Genomic DNA, 23,926 nt, shown 5'->3' on the forward strand with positions numbered 1-23,926 from the left:
CTGCAGTGTGTGTGTGCTTGTGTGTTTGTGTGTGTGTATGTTTGTGTGTGTGTGGACTAGATCAAAGATCATGCATGTACACACACACACACACACACACACACACACACAGCAAATATATTACTTCTACACAACATGTGTCTACCATAAATCACCAAGACAATACAGCAGTTAAAAAGTACACAAAGATTACATTTACATTTATTATAAACTCTGCCTTTTATTCTCTGAATTCTGACGACGATTTATCAGATATTTCACTTTTGTGGACTTCAGGAAAAATATGTGATAATTATAAATGTCTTAATGTTCAATGCGGGCCAGCAGGTATGAGAGGTAAAAGATTAGCAAATTTTTCGCACATGAATTATTCAAATGAAAAATGGAGGCTATGAGTCCCATATTTCTGCATAGTTTGAAAGCTGCATGTCTCTGGTCATAGTTTTTTTCTTCACTCTTTAAATCATATAGCAAACCAACATTGCTGCAATAAAAACATCAGTGCCTTTCTCAATTTGGTAAAGGTTGGCTTGCAGACGTTCTGGATCCAGTAAAGATGTTCTCTACACTTGAATGTACAATATTCTGTTTTTATTTTATTCATATCTTACACCTTCGAACTAAATGTCTACTTTATTAAGAATAGTATCAGTATCAGTTGAGTATCCTGCTGTATATTTCTAATACATCTGCAATCAAGGAATTCAATTAAACAGGTTGGTTTCATGTTGTGCTTCCAAAAACCTTTCATGTGTCTCCTTGTTCAACAGTTGATGCCGCTGGACGAGCAGAGATGAGCTCTGCTCTGCAGCTGAAGGCTCACGCAGCTGAGAGGAGACAAAGGGAACGGTTGACTGTTTTGGGTGGTTGTCACTGTGTGTTGTCATGGTGCTGATACACTGCAGGGTTTGTCAGTCCGACACGGGAAGCTCGCTTGTCTCTGGTTAGTCGTCTCTGGTTAGTCTCGATGTAGCAAAAGTACAGAATATGTAACGTGTTTTTCTTTACACCCACTGTGTTTAGAACAATGGGCCTCATGCAAGAACCAGTTGTTTGAAAACCTTTTACGAATTACACTGACTAATTATGTAGACACTTAGAATTATTGGAATGACTCTCTAATCCAAATTGTAGGGTACAATTTCACAATAAAAGCCCTAGACACATGTAACTATTTACCAGAGGGAACCCAAATTCAGAGGAAACTCAATAAAATAGCCTGCTTAGCTTAAGCTATACACCAGTTTACCTCAGACAGGTGCTGCTCTGGGTCAATGGGATCCCGACATTTAGTACAATGCCTGCAGAAGTATTTTATTAAAAAAGTTTTGTTAACCCTTGTGTTGCCTTAGGGTCATTTTGACCCGAATCAATATTACACCCTCCCCCCGCCTTTGGGTCATTTTGACCCGATTCAATGTTTCACCCTCCTGTTACCTTTATATTTACTAACATATTTTACCCTTTGGGTTCAATTTGACGCCAGCAATTAAAACCTCCAGAAAATTATTAGAATTAATATTGTTTTCCAAGTTTAAGTGTGAGGCACTTTATGTTTGTTTGTTGACTACCGAAAGAACACCGACATTAAACATTGAATGGGGTCAAATTAATCCTAAGGCGGGGGGAGGGTGTAATATTGATTCGGGTCAAAATGACCCTAAGGCAACACAAGGGTTAAATGTGCAACTCTAAAGGTATAAATAATTTGGATGCAAAATATTTGCATGCACTCTATTTTGCCATTAATTCATCATGCCCTCGATGTGTAAAAGCTTTAATGGTGGCTTATTTAGGTAAATTTGGTAAATTACCTTCTCGATCAGTGAAGAGTTGAGTAGCACTCTACAGCACTAAAATAGCCTCTAAGAGGTAGGGGATCTCATTTGTGCTCGCGGATATAGACATGATTTGACCCCAAAGAATCAAATAAAATAGAACTTAATAAAAAGTTAAAATCTATTCGAAACACATAAACAATTACGAGACCTGAGTGATTAGTCCCAAAGCTATTTCAATAGAAGAGTTGCAAACACTTAGGCCCTGATTTAAAAGAACTGAGTTGGAGCAGACCTCAAGTTTTCGGGGAGTTAGTTCTAGATACGGTCTGGATGGTTCATAACCTAGAAGCAGATCAGAAATGTATTGTGGTTTAAAACATTAAGTGCTTTATATACCAACTCAAGTATATTACATTAGATTCAACCCATGTGGTTTCTGAAGGATGGCATAGTGCTCTTATATATAATCACAAGGTCCTGCTTATGGGAGAGCATTTTATTTTGTTATGTTGCCATACAAGTTGCCTGTATGGATGGAAGACAGATTCATTGGAGATAAAAATGTTTTAAGTGGTGTCAAAATTAAACTTAATTTTAACCTCAGTGTTAATATAGCACATTGATAAGCAGGAACATGTTGAAATCGCACTTCATATTAAAAAAGGTCGCCGACCCCTTGTCTAAACATAAAGGGTTGTTTCAGATTCGTTCAAAGCAACACTAACCGTTCACATTTTAATCCGTGACAACAATTATAGTTCCGCAAATGATCTTTTTCTCTTCCAGTAAAACGGCTCCATATTTCACATCTGGACAGTTTTGATGTCGATCTCTCATGTTGTGTGAGGACTGGATCACGTTCACATTCAGCTCTTATAGCTTTTACAAAAGCAATATGAATGTCAGTGTCCATGAAGACACCTGAGCAAGACTTGAAAACAATAAAATGTGCAACGCTCCAATTAAACTGCATCTTCCAAAGCATTCCAGGATGTACGCTGTGAAGAGAAAAACATCCTTTCCATAAATAAGTTTCAGGCTGAACGAACATGATGTGAACTGTCAGTTCAACAGCGTGGTGTTCCTCTGGCTGGTATGCCGTGTGTTTGGGGAGCGTTTCCAGCAACCGGGTTTAGTCCCAGCTTACATGTTGATGTGAGTCCAGTTGCTGTTTCCTCAGTGGGCTACTGGCCTGTTTGTATCTCTGCTTGCTCCGGTGATTTCAAAGTTGCACCTGACTGTCGGATGGAGGCTGGATGATGGTTAGACACCTCGGCTGGGAATCATCCTAAAAAAAGAGTTGCTTTATTCGGATCATATATTCGTTATTGTTGTTTTCATTGCTATAAACATGAAGTTATCAAGACAAAATGGGGGAAAATATACAAACTGGCCTCACTTGTTGCTGTTACACCAAGAGCTGTGCAACAGGTTTCATCAGTCAAATTTGGGTTGGTTGTCTTCCAAACCAAATGATTTAAAACAAACATGGAAAAGCACATGACTCATAAAATGTGTGCTTTATTTAAAAGTCTTCATTATTTAAATGTCTCGGGTGTTAATCAATCATCTGATATCATGGTCTGCAAAGGTCTTCATTGTGTTTGTTTTTATAAAATAATTAGCAAGGCAGGTTTATTCGTACACTTGGTTCAAAAGGTTTTATGTAAGACAGTAAATGGCAAAAGACACATGAGTAAGATTAACAATATAAAAAGATATTGAGCAGACAAAAGTTTGAAGCCTTCAGCAATGCTCATGTTTTCTGGGCATTCGTTGCATCCGAAGTGAATGCTTCTTCTTGGTTTACTCTTCACCAAAGGGACAAGCAGGCTGGTCCCAGACCAGCGGAGAGGGAAAGTCCCAGGCCTCAGATGTTAGTGACCAGCCAAGTCGATGGGCCTTCAGTGGGTTGTTAGACACATGAGTTATCACCTTCTTATTTCAAATCGCCAACCTCTTTTACAGAGGAGTTTGTTCATATATCATACGTAGTCTGATTTATTGTCACAGTTTAGCTGTTTTGTAATAGTTGTTTTCATCCTGTCACACCATCTCGTCAATCCAACTCCCCTCACCTGCCTCTGATCACTCCCTCGTTAGTCCCTCATTCCCTTCACCTGGTCCTCACGCCCTTCTCACCTGCAGCCCATCCCCTCATTAGTCCCTCACTATTTAGCTCCCTCACTTCCACTTGTCCTCTACCAGATTGTCTTGTGTTTTTGTGCCAAGTTCTCCAGTGTTATTAGAGTTTATTCCTGACCTGCCTGTTCTGACCCTGCCTGCCTGCCCTGACCTCTGATTCTCTGCTCTGCCCCTTTTTGGACTTGTTTGCTTCATCGACTGATCTCCCGGTTTTGACCCAGCCTGTTTCCAACCAAAGACAGTATTCTTTGTTACTCCTGTCTGAGTCGTGCTTATGGGTCCACTCTAATAGCGTTGTGACATTTATAGAATGTTATTCCTAAACATGGTACAAATGCATTGTTTGTATGACTGTTGACTGGAGTGATACAGAGATGTCCAATAAAACCGTTGACTCTAATATGTCAACAAAATGAAACCCTAAAATTGAACATGGCTTTATCCAATGCTCAGATTTCTGTTCTGGGCAGTTATGCAAATGTTTACATATTTGATCAGATAATGCACCATTTGCATATTTACACATCCATTGTCCAAACTTGTAATGCAAAAATATGTTTTAATGTAAATAACGAGGGATGTTTCATGACAGTATCTTTTCATTTCATTGTTTTATTCACCTGAGCTTTATAAAAGTAGAACATGACACTAAAGCTGAACACAGACCGCTATAGTCTGTGGGACCAAACATCAATTTCGGAAAAAATATTCCAACAAATAACAGCCAGTTTTCATACGACACTCGCGGACTGACGCAAGACTAATCACCGATGCTATTTTTGAAAATGTGATATATAATAGATCTCACCTGCGGGGCACTAAACAGTCACGTTAACATCTTTAATGTCGATGTGTGTTTTAAATAATAGTTGTATAGAAAATGTCGAACCCGCTGTGTTTTCTCTTCACGTGTTGGGGGCTGTCCTGTCTCGTCCTCACGGTGTTACTCCCCCTCTGACATCTCGGGACCGTCTGCTTGAGTGCGATGCGCGTTTTGGTGGTTTTTGGACACTTCCTGTTTGTTGAGCTCGAGCTGCAACGTGCACGTCCCGTGGACTCACCCTGGGTGAACAGGCTGGGCAGGTGGTGTGTCGCAGCAGTGCAACTGTATATGTTGTGTATAAACATATACAGCTGGTTTTGGAGAGGATACACGTTGTTATCCCCTCCCCTGTATACCTTCTCGTTTGAAGGAGGAAATGAGGCGAAGTGTTGCGCTTTAAGGGTGCAGGAGAGAGGAAAGACGACCCGGATTCAAACAGGTGTCCCGGCTGTCTCCCATCAGTCCCAGAGAAGAAAGAGGGAAAGAAAAGGTGACAAAAACGGGACGCGGCGTATTGTTTTTATTTACCAACAAACAGCGCTGTCAGTGAGTATCAGTCCGCTAATTTGAGGACGTGTCGTTTCTGTCCTTAAACCCTGACGCTTCTTCGGTTCAACGGCGATGGAGACCCGACATCCAAACCAGGAGAAACGCGGCTTTTGATATCGGAAATATATTATTTTTAAAGAAAGCTTTACAGCTGTGCACCTCCTTTCTTTCTTTCTTTCGGAGGAGGCGGTAGAAGAAGGAAGGCGGTGACAGACATCCCCCACGGGACAGGCCGTCCGATTCACGCTGCTAACAGGTGTGTCTGAAGAGGGCACCACGCTCCAATCTGCACCGCCCGTTCATCCGGTCGGCCCGTGCCCCCCCTCCCCCTCCCCGCCGCCCTGTCCCTTCTCGTGTCTCATTGTTTCTGGAGAAATTGCATCCAAACAGGGGTCTGGTTTGGAGTTCAATTTGCCAGTGAGCGCTTCTTCTTTTCTCGTGTCGGTGTCCTCGCAGCGACCCATTGGTGCGTAACGGCAAGAGAGGAGGAGGATATACTCAAACGGCTCATTTACAGACGTTCGTTTAAACACGCGAGGGGGACTTTGGTTCTTCTGTAGTTATGGAGATAGTTTAAAGGGTTTACATTGTCGTTTCAGAGCTCAGGGGAAGATTTAGTGAGATTGATTTCCTCCACCAGAGTGGGAGGTTTGGACTGATTTCGCCCCCTGGTGAGGACGCAGACAGCTACTGTGGTTTCGGTGACGTGCGCGAGCCAAAGCGGACCCACATTCCTGCCAATTTAGCGGAACACCACATTGGGTCTTCTTAACACAGGACTACCTCTTGTTTCATCATGACAACGAGGAAAGCCAGCAGTGTGGCGGACACGGTGACTACCTCCTCCACCAACCACCAGCAGCACCAGTCGAGGAGCGGGAGTCCCAACAGCGGCGTCCAGGCGTCCGAGGCGGCGGGCGGAGGGGCGGAGATGTTCGGGGAATTTCAGGACTGGTGCTTGCGGACGTACGGGGACTCCGGGAAGACCAAGACCGTGACCCGACGTAAATACCACAAAATCCTCCAGACCCTGATCCAGGGGGATGAAGAGAACAGCAACGGGGTGTTCATGCACGAGAAAAGCAACAGCCACATCAACGCCAAATTCAAATTCTGGGTCAAGTCCAAAGGCTTCCAGGTCGGGACGCTGCAGGACAGCAAGAACGGGTCATCGGACCGACCGGTGCTGTACGTCCCCATCAAGGCGACGGTTAGTGCATCTTGCTCTTTCACTCTGTGTTGTGTGCGTACGCGCGTGCACGTGTGTCCCGTTCTAATGTGTGTGTGGGTGTGTGTGTGTGTGTACGGTCACTATTGGCCTTTGGGCTATCCTTATTTGTCTAAAGAAATAAGGTGGGTGTGTGGTTAGCCTTAAACTGCACACAGCAGAACTTTCCCTGGCTCTGTGCCAAGGCTACAGAAACACCTGTTCCCAAACAGAGCTGAGCCTGTTGGTGGTTTCGCACTGGGACGTTTGTTATTCCGACAATCTATATCTTACCAGCCGGTCGTAGTTGAAGGTCAACTACAAAAGTTTAACCGAATAAGAAATTATTTTCATCATTCCGTGTATTCATTTAGTAATCAATCAGTTTATAAAAGAAAAACATGTCATGTGTCTTACACAGTTAACCAACGGCCAAAATGATGGTGTCCTTTTGTGTAACTAATGTAACACCAACATTTAATTTCTAATGAAATGAAAACAAGAAAACAAACAACTATGGCATTTCACATGCCAGTAACTCTACTTTCTGAACTTTCTGATCTTGTGTTTGTAGTCCAGTTTGGGTTAGCACTGCTGGATGTGATACTTTTTCTGTCAAATGGCTAATTGACAGATTTCTTTTAACAATAATTATGTGACATCACTCAATGAAACTGTCCAGTTTCTGTCCATGACCTTTGACCCGGAGTTATACTTTTTTCACATTACCCTAATTTTCAAAATTCTCCATTCTTGCTTTAACTCCAGTGACTCCATTTTTAGAAACTATATATCAAAGAGGGTAAAGTTACAAAAAGGAAACAGCCCAAGTGAATAAACTGAAACACAAATAGATATCACCGTAAAACGGCCCCAATTGATTACTTATATTAAGACAAATGGGTTTTAGTATTACAAGTTTTCTGAAAATGTATGTTCAAATATGTAACTCAGGGATTATTTTATCAAGTAAATGCTAATTTGCATACATTTCCAAAACATAAATCTTAACATTGGATGAAGCTAGGTCCAAAGTTCTTTTATTTGGTTGACATTTTTAGAGTCAAAGGGTTTTTGGTTATCTCTTTGTATCACTCAGAAAATAATGTCAACAACAATACAAAATAAAATCCATTTGGCCAAGTTTTTAGGAAATCTAATGGGTTTTTTTAGGTTATGAATGAGATATGAACAAACCATTCATAAAGAAATACAAATGCTGTAAACTTTGTCCATTTAAAGATATTTCTAGTAAAATTCCATACATTTGGCAAGACACTGGCTGAATAGGAGAAACATTTTGAACTAATGGACATCATCATGGAACTTGCTTAACTGATTAGTTACACTGTTTTGTTTATATATTTATACATGCAAACTAGGCATTATCTCATTTTTATTTTTGGTGAATTTAAGAGACATTTACAGATGCACATTTATAATGTTCAAATTTGGGTTCTGCTTCTCTGGTGAGTCAATCTTTAGTAACACTCTTGTGGTGATGAACTAGTGGGAAGCAACGTTTGAACTTTCATTTACCATCCTGGAAATTAAAAATAATAATCTGGATGTCTCGATTATGCTGAATTCAACCAACAGATGTTAGTTGTGATAATTAGTGGAGCAAAATACAACCATATAGTAATAATGTATATTGTATAGGGCTGCAACTAATGATTATTTTGATAATCGATTAATCGGTTGATTATTTTATCGATTAATCGGATAAAAAAACTTTAATTTTCAACCCTTTATTCAAAACAGGGTCCGCACGGTCATGGAAAACCTGGAAAAGTCATGGAATTTTTAAATGGCTATTAGCAGGCCTAGAAAAGTAATTGAAAAAAATAAAATCCCAAAATATTTGGAAAAGTAATGCAAATTTGTTTTATTTTAATTTACACGGTTTATATACGGTATGCTTTGGAATTCTCATTGTTATTTTAAATACTACATCTTCTCACTTTGTCACGTACAGACAGAGTTTTCACAAAATGTTTAATCATGGAAATTTGGTTTAAAGTCATGGAAAGGTCCTGGAGATCCACTGGTCACCATGGTGATGAACCCGTCACAAACAGACAGCTTTACTCTCCTGAGCAGTGGTCCCCATGTGGCCCCGCCCCATGAACAATATCAGAGACGCGTTCCGATTTATTATTTTTTTCACCTGGCCCGCTGCCGTTGAGATTGCAGTGAGACGTGGAAAAAATGTGAAGTGTTGCTCTTCGCAATAAAACACCTTTGATGAAACGTGTCGCGTCTCGGCCAATCAGCGTTCAGATGTCGACAGCGTTTGGGAAGTTAGGTTAGCTTGAATGTTAGTCCGCTACATCTGCTGCTGTCACGCTGCACGGTGTAGCGATACTAACAAAGTACCCGTACGTTAAAAACAATGTGATTTAGCATATTTTTTGTATCGATACTTCATTAAAAGAGCGATTAGAGCGCACGCGCTGCTCCGCTCCGTTAAATGTTGTCTGCACGCGCAGCGCAGCGCTCACAAAGAGTGGCGTCGTGGCTTATCTCCGTTGCCTTTCTCCGTGGAAAAATATTTTCCGCTATCCGCCACGGAATAAATAACCACGTTTTCTACGTTATACTCTTGTGGAAATGCCACACACGTCGTGACATGTAGCGCCCTGGTGTCTGGGTTCATGACGTCACCCGTAGGCGCACTTAGCTCCGTGAATGTCTCCGACTACGTGAATGACTTCCGCATCCAGCGCCACGTGAGCAGCAGCAGCCAATTAGATTCATCAACAGAGGAGCAGCTCAGCGCTGATTGGCTCTCCTCTCCCACTGCTCCGCTCTTGTTTCTCCAGCGCCGCTCTGCGCTCAACTCAACTTTGTTTATACTCCGTGTCTTATTGAGCGCCGTAATAATCGCGCGACACAACGAATCGATAATGAAATTCGTTGCCAACTATTTTAATAATCGATTTTTATCGATTCTATCGATTCGTTGTTGCAGCCCTAATATTGTATCCACACGTGTCCGATGTTTGTTGAAGTTGATGTTGGGTTGATCACCATTATGCAGCATCATTATGTTATGTATCATGCAAGAATGACTACATACTTGCTGGTTCAGCTTCTCCTCAGATGTGAGGATTTGCATGTCTTGTCTGCTTGTCTGTGTCATATCTTTTTTTTCTTTCTCGACTGTCGGTGAAGAAAATAAGCAACGTGGGATTGCTTTAAAAAATTATATTTGGACACTTTATAGACTGATCGATTGTAGAGTAATGTCAACATTATTAGTTGCAGCGCTAGATTTGGGAGTCACAACTGAAGAACGAATGTACTTGCCCATGTCTGTCATCATCCACCATTCTACCCAGATTTAGCTTTTATCAATACTTTTTATTGATTGGTTTGTGTGTACTGATGCTAGGTACCGTAAAGTCAAACGGTGTTTGTGGTGACAACTGTTCAGGGTGTTGTCCTCTGTATTCATTCAGTTGGCAGTCCTCTTTTCTGTCTGGTCAGCTCCCTTCGTGCTTTACTCTTCATTTTTCTGTCGTCTTTGTTTTGGTTGGTGTGAGGCTGGCAGTAGCCCGGTCCCACATGTTGGGATTTTCCAACCGTAAAGCACTTATTGACAGTGGAGTGCAGCGTGAGTGGGATGGGATGACACAAATATATGAATGAGAGGAAAGAAATATGGTCTTGTTTCTGTGATTGCAAAACACTGTAATGCATTTAGAAATGATTCAGTTCAGTAGCTCTGTATTTTAATTTTTTAAATATATTTAGCAGGATAATTGAGACAAGGAGGTCCTTGCAAAGATGGCAGCCTAAAACCTTCACACAAGCCCTTCACACAAACACAAATAACAGACTTGGAAAAACCAAAGACTGTCCTTTAATGTCATGACAAGTACATTCAGCACACCTTAATATTGTTTTTAAACTCATGTATGCTTATAAAAAAATCTAGTTTAAAATGTCTGGTTAAAAAAACCTTTGTTTCTAATTACTTTCCCCAAAACCTGTGAATGAGGTACCTTATTTGTCCAAATGATAAGAGCTTCTACTTTTTGGCATCAATAGAGACCATAGATAACAAGGCATTTCATGTAATATTACAGTCAATAAAGAAAACAAACTGACTTTCTCATTGAACTGCAAAGATGTTTGCGGAAACCTGAATGGAGACAAATGTTAAAGCAGCATGATTTACTGAATTTAATGTTTTAAACAAAGATGAACTTGCATGTATATAATATCACCTTAATAATTGCTGATAGAAAAATAAAATTAGCATTTGTTTCTATTGAATTAATTTCTTTTGGGCAAAATCCCTAATTTGCCTCAGAGGGTTTTTCAATCTGTACAGCATATGACATCCTCTGTCCCAGGACCCTCACATTGGAAAAACTCCCCCAAAACCCCTTGAACAGGGAAAGATTTCTATAGTGGGAACCTTTTTTCACCGTGAGTTTTTAAAATACTCAATATGATGTTTTAAAGACGGATATCTCTAAACCCTGCTATTTATAACTAAGTTTTTAAATAAAAATGGTCTTATTATTTATAGTGCCAATCTGATACACATCGTCTTTGTCCTTGACAAAAAAATAATTGTAGGTTTTTTAACATTTAGTTCTCAAATCTAAATTCACAAAGATTCCTCTGAACAACATTAAAAGCAGATTGTAGTTCCTCAATCCTCAAAAAGGATGTGGCAGAATATACGTAACGGTGCAACACAGATTATTAATATAATCAAAATATGTTACCGCAATCATCTGTGAAAAACTACGCCTGAATGATTCTTTTTTGTATCTTCAGACTCAAATCACAGGTTGTTCAAATGACTGAGCAGACCGGTCAATGTAATGCAGGATTTCTATGGAAATGAGAAGGGTTTGAGATGCTGGTTGGCATGGTTACCGTTTGGCCAATTTAACCCTGTCCTATATCATTTCATATTCAGATTAACATCAGTATTGCAGTCAGGACTGGGAATCCTCTCTCAGAGTGTATCTTCTGTGTGTCTCTCTCTTGGCTTCAGGTCTGTTGAGTCTGCTTATTATCGGAGGATTGGGCTGTTTAGACTGCAGAGAGAGAAAGAACGATCCTTCTGGTTGTGTGTGTGTTTTATTTCTAAACATAGCTGGACTGATGTTGGAAAGATGAGGAAAATTTACGATGAGTGGTGATGTTTTAGTCATTCCTCAGTTAGGTGAGTATAACTAGGTTGGTTCATTCGCATCACAAAAAATATAATTTTCACTTCACCTCTCACGGTATTCTGACCGCACCACAATACAAGGGAGAGGAATGCAATTTGATTTCTGGTTACAATTGAAAATCTCCATTGTAACATCAGTTTACCGAAACAATGAAGTTGTTTAATAGTTTAATAATGAGAGTTTTTTACTCAAAGGCACTTTACATGATAAAAACAGAAACAATAAAAGCAATCACACTATAAACAATAATATAATACAGTAAGAAACAAAATGAAAGCAGAAAGCATTACAGGTGAAAAGCAGATTTATTTAACCAGACCGACACAGGGGAATTTGTTAAAGTAAACCAAGAAACGCTGCCACGCCTCCTCCCACTTTAGAAGATTTAGACAGCAGGCCAGTTGGAACAAATGAGTTTGATTGGTTATTTGAAAGGGACAACTCCTCTGGGACTGCTCCAAACACAGCAAATATGGGGCATAGACTGCATATAAAACGTGGACACCCATTGGATTGTGGATTGAAGTTTTTAAACTTAGCTAACTTGGCTTTTGGTGGTTGCAAATGGAAGGAGGGAGGAGCTAAACGGCAAATAAGAAATTTGTATGCGACCAAAATGTTCCATCAAACTTTCACAAAATGAACACACGCTGTTAAAGGGTTGAAGTTGTAAGATGAACACATGGACAACTCCCAGACTGAACGATGCCATAGTAGCAGCCTGTCCATCACGACCTAAAGCATACTCTGCATTGTTGTCTTTACTCTAAATGGGACCATAATTTACTATGAATGAACATCATTCTGTTTTGAAGAAGACTTGAAACTAGCGATTGAGACCATGAACTCATGTTTACAATCTTTACTGCGGTAATAATCAAGTAGGGTCACTTTCAAATGGTCTCATTATTTGAAATAATACACATTTAAGGCACTTGCACATTTGTTTTCCTTTTCAGATCCAGAGGTTGCTGCCTGGTTTGGGGGTATTGTTCATCTGTGAAAATATTCCAAATATAAAGAACCAAAATGGGCCAATGACACCTAAGGCAGGCAGGGTACAACCTTTCGAAGTTACCTTGCGGAGATGTAAGCGATGGAACCCTTTAAGTTTAAGTACTGCGTGTCTCACACAGAATAAGGATGTGTGTGCTGTCTCAGTTGCAGACCGCCAGGTCTCATCAGTTAGTTCAATCCGCAAATTCTTCTTCCCAGCCACTTTTCAGATGGTTAAGAGAGGGAATAGGGATGTTTTGAATGATGTTATACATCCTTGAGGCATAGTACTCTTGATAAGGGTTGAGAATAAAACAGTCTTCCATCTATCCCCCATGTGGGGCAGCTGGAAAATAGGAAAGCATTTTCTGGTAAGACCATTTTTTTGGGTGCACAGTTCCAATGAAAGCTCACTGTAGACAACATTGCGGATTGTCTTGAAGGTCTGGGAACTGTTCTGAGTAACAGGAACATTTCTTTTAAAAAGGTTGGTTGCTGTTAAAGGTCTGCTGTAGCTCATGGGGGAGCGTGGTTGTCCCCGTAACCACAAGGTACACGGTTCAATCCCGGCTCTCCCCATAGTTGCATGTCGAAGTGTCCTTGAGCAAGACACTGAACCTCCAGTTTCTCCCTGGGCGCTTCACTGCAGCCCACTGCTCATAATAACTAAGCATGGGTCAAACACAGAGAATAATTTTCCCATGGGGATCAATCAGTGTACATTTATTTTCTTCTTATTACCTTTGCATTGAAAATGCGGAAGGTAATGTTTTGATCGCCGTGTATTTATTTATTTATTTGTATGCATGCTACTCGCATGACACAAAAAGTATAAAACCGAATCGCATGAAATTTGGTGGGATGATTGGTTAATATCCGGGGACCATTTGATTAGATTTTGGGATTGATCGGGTCAAAGGTCAAGTTCAAGGTCATGAAAAGGTCAAACTCTTCTTGAATCGCATGCAATTTGGTGGGATGGTTGGTTATTATCCGGGGACCATTTGATTAGATTTTGGGATCAATCAGGTCAAAGGTCAAGGTCATGAAAAGGTCAACATCTTTTTACCATAGAACGGTCAATTTTTATCCAATTGGCATGTAACTAATGCCAACATGTTCATAATTCAACGCCCAATCTTGTGTTATCCGAAGGTATGCGCTCTACCCAGTGCCCATTCTAGTTTTTAAGTATTTTTCCATCCTTTGTTTTGGCCCCGAGCTTTTACTAAACGTTTCTAAGTTCAAATTGTGTGTCTCTTGGTCTCTTGGTTTAAGATGTGCCAAATATATATAATCAAATTAGCAAATATTTTTGAAGGCACATTTTAAACTTGAAGGCGGGAATTAGATCGACGAGCGAACATCGTCCCGTCATATAAAACTCCACTTGACTGTTGACTTGTTGGTTGTAGTGGCCAGCAGATCAACATCATGTTAAGAAGTGTGTGTTTGAATCTCAGTTGGCAACAACTTTGTTTTAAAGAGTGGGTTCAAAATGTATGAATGTATCCCTCTAATCTAAGAATGAGATCAAGGGAGGTTTGGGTGGAGGCCAAAGTTCTTCCATAACTAAGTGAAGCTCTGTATGCCTCCACTCTGAATCATACTGGCTTGTAATTAAACAGAACTTTCGTTTGTTGCCATTATCGGTGCTGTCGCCGTTACCAACTCTCCTTTGGTCAATTTTAACACAGAGTGGTGGTTTACAATCCAACATTATCAGAGATCGGTGACTAGAAAAGCATAAATGCCGATGTCCTGATCGCATATTTTATTCAATATTGGCGGATAACAATTACCAGTAAAACTTTATTTAACACCGTAATAGTTAACGTGAAACTGTGTCGGGTGATCCGTACGGATGGTCAGACCACTAGCGATAGAAACTGTCACATAATTGAAGCTACGGTTGTAACTTCTGTGACTTTTTAAAATCAGTGATCCAGAGAATAAATATGACAAGTGAAGGGCGTCATTGATAAACTGTTACACACACATACTCAAACTGGTAACTAGTTCCGCAGCTACCTCCCTTCCTCTGACTGGATGCGTTAGCCAACTATTTTTGGATGCAATCGTACCTACATTTCCAACATTTGTGATGCATGCATTTATATTTTGCAGTTGTTAATTTATTCCATTGACTGCAGTTATAATACTTGTTTGTAGAGGCATTCACTGTTGGTTTGTTCTTTTTAATGGGATTCATTGCTACTTAGAACCCCTCCCCGATATAACCTCTACCCCATTGTCCCGTATACACTAGTGCATTTGCTCAGTAAACCTCAAGATGCTGCTGCATTATACGCGCCACCAAAGGCTTGATATACACTTGTTGTCTCATGACATGTTCACCTCTCCCTCCACTGCCCCACATAGTTAGGAAGTGTACCCATATTTTCTTTTGCAAACGTTGGATATCTACACAGCGTAAAACCATATTGGGTAATACAAAAATGTGTCAGCTAGGATGTTGGAGAACCTTACATCTTGTGTGCTGAGATAGAGAATGTTCTCGAACAAAGTAAATTTTCTCAGAAGTTGTCTGTCTGAAAAATGCCAAATCACTGTCAGAATGTTCAGGAGATATGTAGCTCATGAAAAAAAATTGGTCCAACATTTACTGCTATTTATGTCTCGAGTAGTACAGGAAATCAATATTAGATGATGGGAAAAGATAGCAATAAGAAAGAATAACCGTGTCAGTTGATGTTTTTCACAACTTTTAGCATTTTTTGTCCTTGTGTTGGGGATAGCTAACATTGATGCAGCTCTGCAGCGCTTATACAGTGGTTATTGCTGATAACACCATCCTGGGTCTGCAGTGGCAAGACTGCCTTGTAGCTAAAGGACCACTTGGCTAACACCGTTAGCTCTGTCAGCACTGCTGCTGCCATTGGAACCGCTCGCTGGCTGCTGATCGCTGGCTGCTGATCGCTGACTGGCTGCTGGCCACCATTAGCTTACTGCTAGCCACTAGCTTGTGTATGCGTGTAGCCGCTGCGGTAAATGTGCTAGTCACATGTTCAATTAAATCAATTGCTTACTGTACTTGCTTACAAACAAAACCTTTCAGTGTCAGGGTCTTGTCACGGGGTGAGGCTCAGGCGCAGAGAAACAGACTGGACTCTGTATGAATAACAAAAAACTCTCTTTGATGAGACAAAAGTTCTAAAAAAAGCAAAAACTCCAGGGCAGGCAGGCAGGGTCAAACAGGCAGGTCAGGAATATCCAGGGCACAGGGAAGACGGAACCAAAGACAACGATAGACAACAATCCAACAGGAGACAAGGGAACGACTGACACTATATATGGGGGGGGGAAACAGGTGTACGGCATCAGACAGTAACGAGACAAGAGTGGCTGAGAGCAGGTGAAGGGAATGAAACAATCAAGGACAGGAGTGGCTGATGGCAGGCACAGGGAATGAAACAATCAAGACAGAGGAGACAGAGGAGACACAGAACACAGGAGAAACAGGACAGGGAGTTACATTCAAATAGTAATTTCTTGAGGATTTTTGTCCAAAAATGGCCCGGTGTCAGAGTCTAAACTACTTGGTCGTGAGTTATTTTGCTTAATACCTAAAACATATTGAGTGCTGATACCCAGCCCTACGTCTTGGTCTCCTGCCTGTTGAGTGAAGTGAGAAACACGCGCCTGGATGTGTTGAACTACACAGCATCTAAATGATGTGTTTTTGGCTCAAAACAGCATCCTGCTTGTTTTCTGACTGAGAGGGGTATGACCTGACTGCAGCAACGGCTGATCAAACAGCGACTGTGTTTATACGCTGACACTGATACACAGATAATGTGTTGTGTGTTTGTGTGTGCGAGACAAAGAGATGATATTGCTCAGCTGATCTCTGAGGTATGAAACAATGTTACAATGGAAGATTTGACAGCAAAAAGGTTGAAGTCGTATTACATATCGGAACTATTTCTCTCCTGGGGGCTCTTAGGTTTACTTTGTAGCCAACACTTGCATAGGGAAAGCTCACAGGTGAGACACATGACAGCACGCAACTAATCAGATCTGATAGAGGGACCATATCAGAAGACTGACATGGAATATTACTATTGTTAAAATGCCAAAGAACTTGCACTAATGTCTTCCCATTTGTTTGCATTTATTACTCTTTTTAGTGTCACACAAGGTCTTAACGCTTCACATCCAAAGCAGTTTTTGCCATTTATTTGCTCTCGTCACATTTCACTCACTGCAGCATCGTTTTTCACTGCAAAATTTAAGTCTTGCAACTTCATGGCTAGAGGTAGGGAGAACACAAAAATCATCTTTGTGCAGTATGACAGTTATACTGCTGTAAATCCTAAAACAAAAAGAAAAAATGCAATTCCTTAAAATATTTATTTTACAACGATTGGAATCTATATCAATGTTTTTCGAGGTGCCCATGGGGGCACCTCATTTTGTACATATTGAACCATTTATATTTCTACGTACAAAATACATGCAGGCTGCTGAAAATAGTCCAGTTGACGTTCCCTTGAGTTCTTTGTGTCTGTTGGTCTCGGTAGTGTTGGACTTTTGGACTCCTGAGTCAATCGTGGCTTCCCAGTTGCGCTAATGTCTTGACACTGCAACTCTTCTAGAGGATCACAGAAGTATTCTGGGGTCCACCTCGGGGAACCGGATTATGTTCTGTTGAGTTTTATTCAAGACTTGGTCTATATTTCATCTTCCTCGCCCGGGCTGTTCTGTCACTAACAGAAATTGTAATTTAAAAGAAATAGGTTATTTAATACAAGTTTACCGAACTGGCTTGTGGAGGAATAACTATTCTTCAATTAATTCAAGAGGGCACTTTTTAATTAGCTGAATTAGTAATGAAACCACCCATTTAGCGTGTGTGGGGGGGGGGGGGGGGCTTCTAGTCAGAACTTTTATTCTGTTAGAAAAGGAAAAATATACCTTGCGAATACATTTGGCCCCTTAAACACACAATGAATACAGGTAATTGGAGTCATATTTGTGTGGCTCTTTGAATAATCTGGTTTCGCTTACATAAAAAAAAAAAAAATACCTAACACCTTCAGCTCATCATCTTCACATTTGGAGCTCTGCTTCAAGATTTTTATTGCACGATAAAACCCAAGCCTGCTTGTCTTCCTCTATTTTGTACCGCTTGGACTAAAGAACAGGCTTCTCATATCTGGTGTTGATGACTGCCAGCAGGTTAAATATTAGAGCCAGATTTGATAGTGTCTATAAACATCAAAGGTGATGCTGTGGAATAAAGAAATATTAACAAACAAAACCATGTTCAAGTTGATATGTAGTCTGTATCTCATGCTTTTGTGGATGACAGTGGGGGAAGAAATACTCAGATCCTTTACTTAAGTCAAAGTACTAATACCACACTGTGCATATACTCAAAGTACTTTATTTGAAACCTTACTGTGAGGAACTTTTGTTTTCAAATGGTCTCAATTTAATACTGATTACTCGATATGAACTATATAAGTAAACAAGACCATCAATCAGAAGATATATGATTATATGAGGAGCTCCTCCTCCTGCTAGAGCAGAGATTTGGGAGCCAACTCCATGTTGCGGGAGACACTTTTGTGTACTGAGACTGCAAAAATCAACACAAACTTAAAGTTTCTTGCAGTAGCTTTAAGTAGAAGTATATGAGTATCATCAGCATGATGTTGGATTAATGTTACTTCTGCATTCATGTCTATGTTAAACTGGACCACAGTAGATGTTTTTGACTTTTTTATGATGTCTGCACGGAGGACAGTAAACAAGTTTTCGTGTGTGATGAAGAAATCTATCCAAATCTGCTGCAACACAAAGGCAACTTTTCAGGGACGGTTCCAGCTCTTATGGTCATTACAGTAATGTCTGAAGATTTAAATGTTTCTACAGGATCCAGGGAGAGATAAGGCCCCCGTTTCTCTGTTGTCTGAAGCTCCAGCTAAAGAAGGAAGCACTGAGTGGTTTGTTGGGTCTAATAATAGTTACTATCTAGACAGTGGTGTCAAGTCCACGTGATGAGAGCTTCCCCTTCCCCTCACTGGCCTCAACCAGAGTCACAGACAGAGGCTTTGACAGTTTGAACAGAGCCGTATGTGCAAAGCGTTGTATCAGTTGTTCCGTGGATCATCGGTGTGTTACTGTGTTTTCTGTGTGTGTGTCAATTAGTTAACAATGAATACAACTCTAGTGAGAAAACACTGCTTAACCTTTGACTTACTCCTGTGTTGAATCCAATTTGTGGGGAACTTTGGTTTTAAAACTAGAAGACATGACAAATCCACTTTAACTCTGGATCACATCGGTCTGATGCTTGTTGTTATTTATTATTATGAATGGGGTGACTGACAAACATAAATCTGCTGACATCAACACGACTACAGACTGAATAATACAGTGACAATTTCATCAAGGGGTAATTCCTGTCTGGTTATTTGACTCAAATGTCTCTGTCCACATACTTTGAAACGTTTCAGTGGAGGACACAGCTGTGGGTGTTCAACTGCCTCACAGGCCAAAATACAGACATCCAAACTAAATAGTTGTATTCCTTGTTATACCTTTTTCGTTTTTTTGTTTTCTTCGCTAAATTCGAACATCCAACCCCCCTGTTGTCCTGAACAAAGTGTAAACAACTGTGGCTTTGGCGGCCGCTTCAGCTCAAGCAAGCTGGTTAAGGAGAGGAAACACCGTCTCCAGCGGACTAGTTTTAAAAGAGATATTTTAAAACTGTCTTAAAAATGCACTCAATTCACAATGAGTTCCCACAAATTGATGCTTAGTGTATTCCCTTGCTACATGATTAGTTGTTCCCCATGAGGACAATACCCAAACGGCTGCTGTCACATTCAGGGAGCATCAGATACACAGAGCTGTCTTGACTTGGATATGACTTGGATAAACCAGGCTTCCCTGCGTTCTTATCAGCACCGTGGTGGGACGGGAAATGGTATGTTTAGATAAACAGATGGATGAATGAGACCTCTGTGTTTGTGTGTGTGTGTCCATCCTCTCCCCTCCTATTAGCTGCAACAGAGACAATTTGTCCCAATGAAGAACCATGAGAGGAGGAGGAGGAGGAGGAGGAGGAGGGACTCTATGAGTGCTGTCCTGTGCATCTGGGGGTCTGACGGTCTGTGTGCGTCTGTTGAAGGAGGGACAGCTTAATTGGGGTGGCCTCCTCTATCAGGCCTCAGTGATCTCTGCTATCTCAAAGAGCCCCTTATTCTGTCATTATAAAAACCCAAATTGACAGGAATTGGTTGGACTCGTGTGTGTGTGTGTGTGTGTGTGTGTTCTACCCTCCCTTTGACCCTAACCTATCATACACATGCATGTATTTGTGAGTAAGCAACTGTTCATCTGTCAGAGGTTGTGTGAGGGCCAAGCAGCGGGTGAAGCAGCAAAACAATAGAGACCCAAAACTCAACTCTGTAATTTCTTTGAGAAACGTATCCTCACACAATAATGTATGATATCTTGCGAAAGTTTCTCCTCATATTACGTAATTTGTTCTCTATGAAAGCCAACCACATGTGTCAATTTCTGTTCGTTACATCCTTTTGGTTTTTTAAAAATAAACTGTGATTCTAACCCTAAAAATAGACTGAACGATATTCTGACTAAATTAGTGGAATATTTAGATTTGGAAATTTACTATATTTCATTGAACATTTTATTTAATTGAAATGCAAAAATCTGAATTTGTGATTTATTTAGCTTATTTATACACAACGTTCGAAGTACACACATCATTGTTATACATGCCTGTGTATGTACTATCTTGCAAGAGGTCCTCACAAAGAATACAGAGAGAACTTCTGGAATAATTTATACCTGACAAGTGGACTGTTAACTCATCTAATGCACTTTCATGAATTTTCTCCCATCATCCTGGTTTATAGCTGCTCACAAAAATACACACTCCCAGTCAACGTGGACTCTCTCACACACGGTTCTGGATTAGACAGATTTTCTACAACTGTCGTCCAAATTGAGATGTGTGACGCAGTATTTGGTCTCATGAAAAAAGTGATTATGTTAAGTCCATGTCTGCACTCCCCTCGTGTTGTTACCTTTTTTTTCTTGGTGGCACCGAAACACACAAAACATACACAAAACATAATTCACTATAGAACATAGAAACTCACTATCTTTGTGACAGTCAGTGGTCGTATAGAGGATGATTCCCTCATTGTGTCAGCAGCATTGAGTTCCTGGAAAGTGACTGCTGTTGATATATTTGCACTTCTGAGTGTGTGTGTGTGTGTGTGTATGTACAACTCAAAGTGAAAAACATACACACACTCACACACACTCACACACACGCCTAACCGTCGTCTTTGTATGGTGGATCAGTGCAAGTGTCAGATGTCTTGGAGCACAATGGAGGCAAACCCCCACTGTTTGAGAGTGTGTGTCGCCGCTCAAAGACAGAAGGGGTGATGGAGTGTGTGTCAGGGTTTGGGCTGTGTGTGTGTGTGTGTGTGTGTGTGTGTTGGGCGCAGCTCAACTCTTGGTGAGCAGCTGTATGCTGTTGACTGGTGGTGTAATTAGGTTACTGAGAGACCAGAGAGTGTGTGTGTGTGTGATGGGGATTGTTAGTGAAGCAAGAGACTCCATTAAAGGGTCATACCACTAAATAATTTGATATTTGAAGCAGTGGTTGAGTATAAAGTGAAATCCAGATGTCACAGGTGACTCGGTGCATTTATCCTTTCGTGGATATTATTAACCCATTTATTCCATTAAATCTGCTCATGTACATACACCAACAACCTCTTTGTCTTCCTATTTCTACGCCAATAATTATCATCTCCATTAGTGTCTTTCTGGGATGAGCATGGCTGAATTTCTCACCTATATGAATGTGTGTGTATATATATATATATATACAGGACTGTCTCAGAAAATTAGAATATTGTGATAAAGTTCTTTATTTTCTGTAATGCAATAAAAAAATTATTAAATATTAAAAGAATAAAAGGCTTGCAATATTTCAGTTGATTTGTAATGAATCCAGAATGCATGACATTTGTGTTTTTTTAATTGCATTACAGAAAATAAAGAACTTTATCACAATATTCTAATTTTCTGAGACAGTCCTGTATATGTGTGTGTAACGGTTCTGAAAACAAGACAAAAACCACAACACAAATGTCCATAAACTTATGTGGCGGTTACATTACAGACATTTGTGATATTCATATTTTGTTAGTCATCTTTTATTACACTGTTGAATGTTTACATTTTTCAAAATAAATACAAATTGTTTAGAGCTGTGACTCCAAAACCAGGTACATAAAGAACCGGGAATTTTGCTGGAATTCTTGGAGAAATGCTTGTTTCCTTTCAGTGCCGATGTAAAGTAATTGGTCTTTTACACACAGGGAGTGCCGAGCCACAGAGATCTGCGTCTGGCTCGCGATCTTCAGCAAGAGTGTCGCCGTCGAGTCTATTTTCTCTACGTGCCGCGAGCAAATCTTGCAAGAAAACATATCTCAAACTCCAGCTAACAAAATATGTAAAAACAGAAAAAAATAATCTTTTTTAATTGGTTGGAAAAGATAAAGAACAAAGCTTGATTACTTCTCCAGGTTTTGCTGGGAACCTTAATTGGTGAGGCTGAATTTAGACGGTTGCCATGCCAGATTTAGCAGTTCTAAACACAGTTCACTCTCTACTCTGTAAATAATCTGAGCTCCACTGTGTTTACAATAATTAACTCATTCACCTGTTCTGTACCTTGAACTAATTAAAAAGTAATAGTTTGCCTGTTCTATATAAATACATAGTTTTTAATTTCTTTTACTTTGTTCCGTTAAAGCTTGAGATGTACTCTGCTTCCATCTGCCCGATGGATCATGGAGGTCTGGATTGTGGTTCCTGCCAACTATTCATACACTCTGTCATATTCATTGATTGTGTTGTTACTGTGTTTTCATTTGTGTATAATGATTCCTTCTGTACACATGACATCTATTGCACCTGTCCATCCTGGAGAGGGATCCTCCTCTGTTGCTCTCCTGAAGGTTTCTTCCCTTTTTTACCCGTGACGGGTTGTTTGGGAGTTTTTCCCGATCCGATGTGAGGTTTTGGGACAGGGATGTCTATGTGTACAGATTGTAAAGCACTCAATTTGTAATTTTTGACAATGGACTATACAAATTAACTGAATTGAAAAAACGGAATAGTTTTGAATGTGTTTTGAAGTGGCATGAAAATGTTACCGTCGATTGGTAAATGAGACATATTAAAAAGGATTTCATTACAAAAAAATAAATACATGAAACGATTTAGTGTAAAACCTCAGCTGTAAAGAGCTGTTCAACGCAAGTTTACTTTCATTCAGTAACTCCAACTTTTTGTGAGTATTTTGACTTGCACGGTGGCTCAGTGGTTAGCACTGTCGCCTCACAGCAAGAAGGCCCTGGGTTCGAGTCCCGGTCGTTCCAGGTCCTTTCTGTGTGGAGTTTGCATGTTCTCCTCGTGTCTGCGTGGGTTTACTCCGGGTACTCCGGTTTCCCCCACCATCATAAAGACATGCACCGCAGCCTCACCCCGGTTCATATGGATGTGAATGAATGTTGGTGGTGGTCGGAAGGGCCGTAGGTGCTGATTAGCAGCCACGCTTCCGTCAGTCTGCCCCAGGGCAGCTGTGGCTACTGATGTAGCTTACCACCACCGGTATGACTGTGTGTGTGTATGACTACTGGACTCTGGACTGTAAAGCGACTTCGAGTGTCTTGAGAAGCGCTATATAAAATAAATGATTATTATTATTATTATTATTATTAATCACACTTCTGTGTTAGGAAATCTGGTTTAATTAAATTTGAAGTGGCAAAAAATGCATTTTTAGGCTTAATCTTATTATTAGGAAATAAATGTTGATTGCACAATGTAGATCAATGACACCGTTGGTGTTTAAGCCTCACTTCCAAGATGCAATTTTCTTTGCCAAGGGTGGGATCTTGATTTTTATATCAATATAATAACATTAAAATACGCTAAAATAGCATATTCAATTATCCCTAAGCACTAATTTAGCTTTTTTAGAAATAAAGATGCTAAGAAGGCATAACAAGTTTCTAATTATCGAAAAAATATAAATAAAGTGAGTCTGAACTTTGGCTAAACTGGTCCTGTGTTTTTGGTAGTTGTTAAGCTCTGTCAAAAGCAGAAAGCGATGCGGTTGTCAACGCGACAGTGGAGC

At 40.3% G+C, this 23,926-nt stretch overlaps 1 protein-coding gene across 1 annotated transcript in view; it reads left to right on the forward strand.

Moving 5' to 3' along the window:
* The first annotated feature begins 6,094 nt into the window (after positions 1 to 6,094).
* The window catches only part of LOC130199731 (nucleolar protein 4-like), a 152,850-nt gene continuing 135,018 nt past the window's right edge, over positions 6,095 to 23,926 (forward strand). The window contains exon 1 of the mRNA XM_056423459.1: positions 6,095 to 6,508. Within this exon, the coding sequence (XP_056279434.1) occupies positions 6,095 to 6,508 (414 nt within the window). The remainder of the gene's footprint in view (positions 6,509 to 23,926) is intronic.

Source organism: Pseudoliparis swirei, chromosome 9, assembly GCF_029220125.1.
Source record: "Pseudoliparis swirei isolate HS2019 ecotype Mariana Trench chromosome 9, NWPU_hadal_v1, whole genome shotgun sequence".
Lineage (NCBI taxonomy): Eukaryota > Metazoa > Chordata > Actinopteri > Perciformes > Liparidae > Pseudoliparis > Pseudoliparis swirei.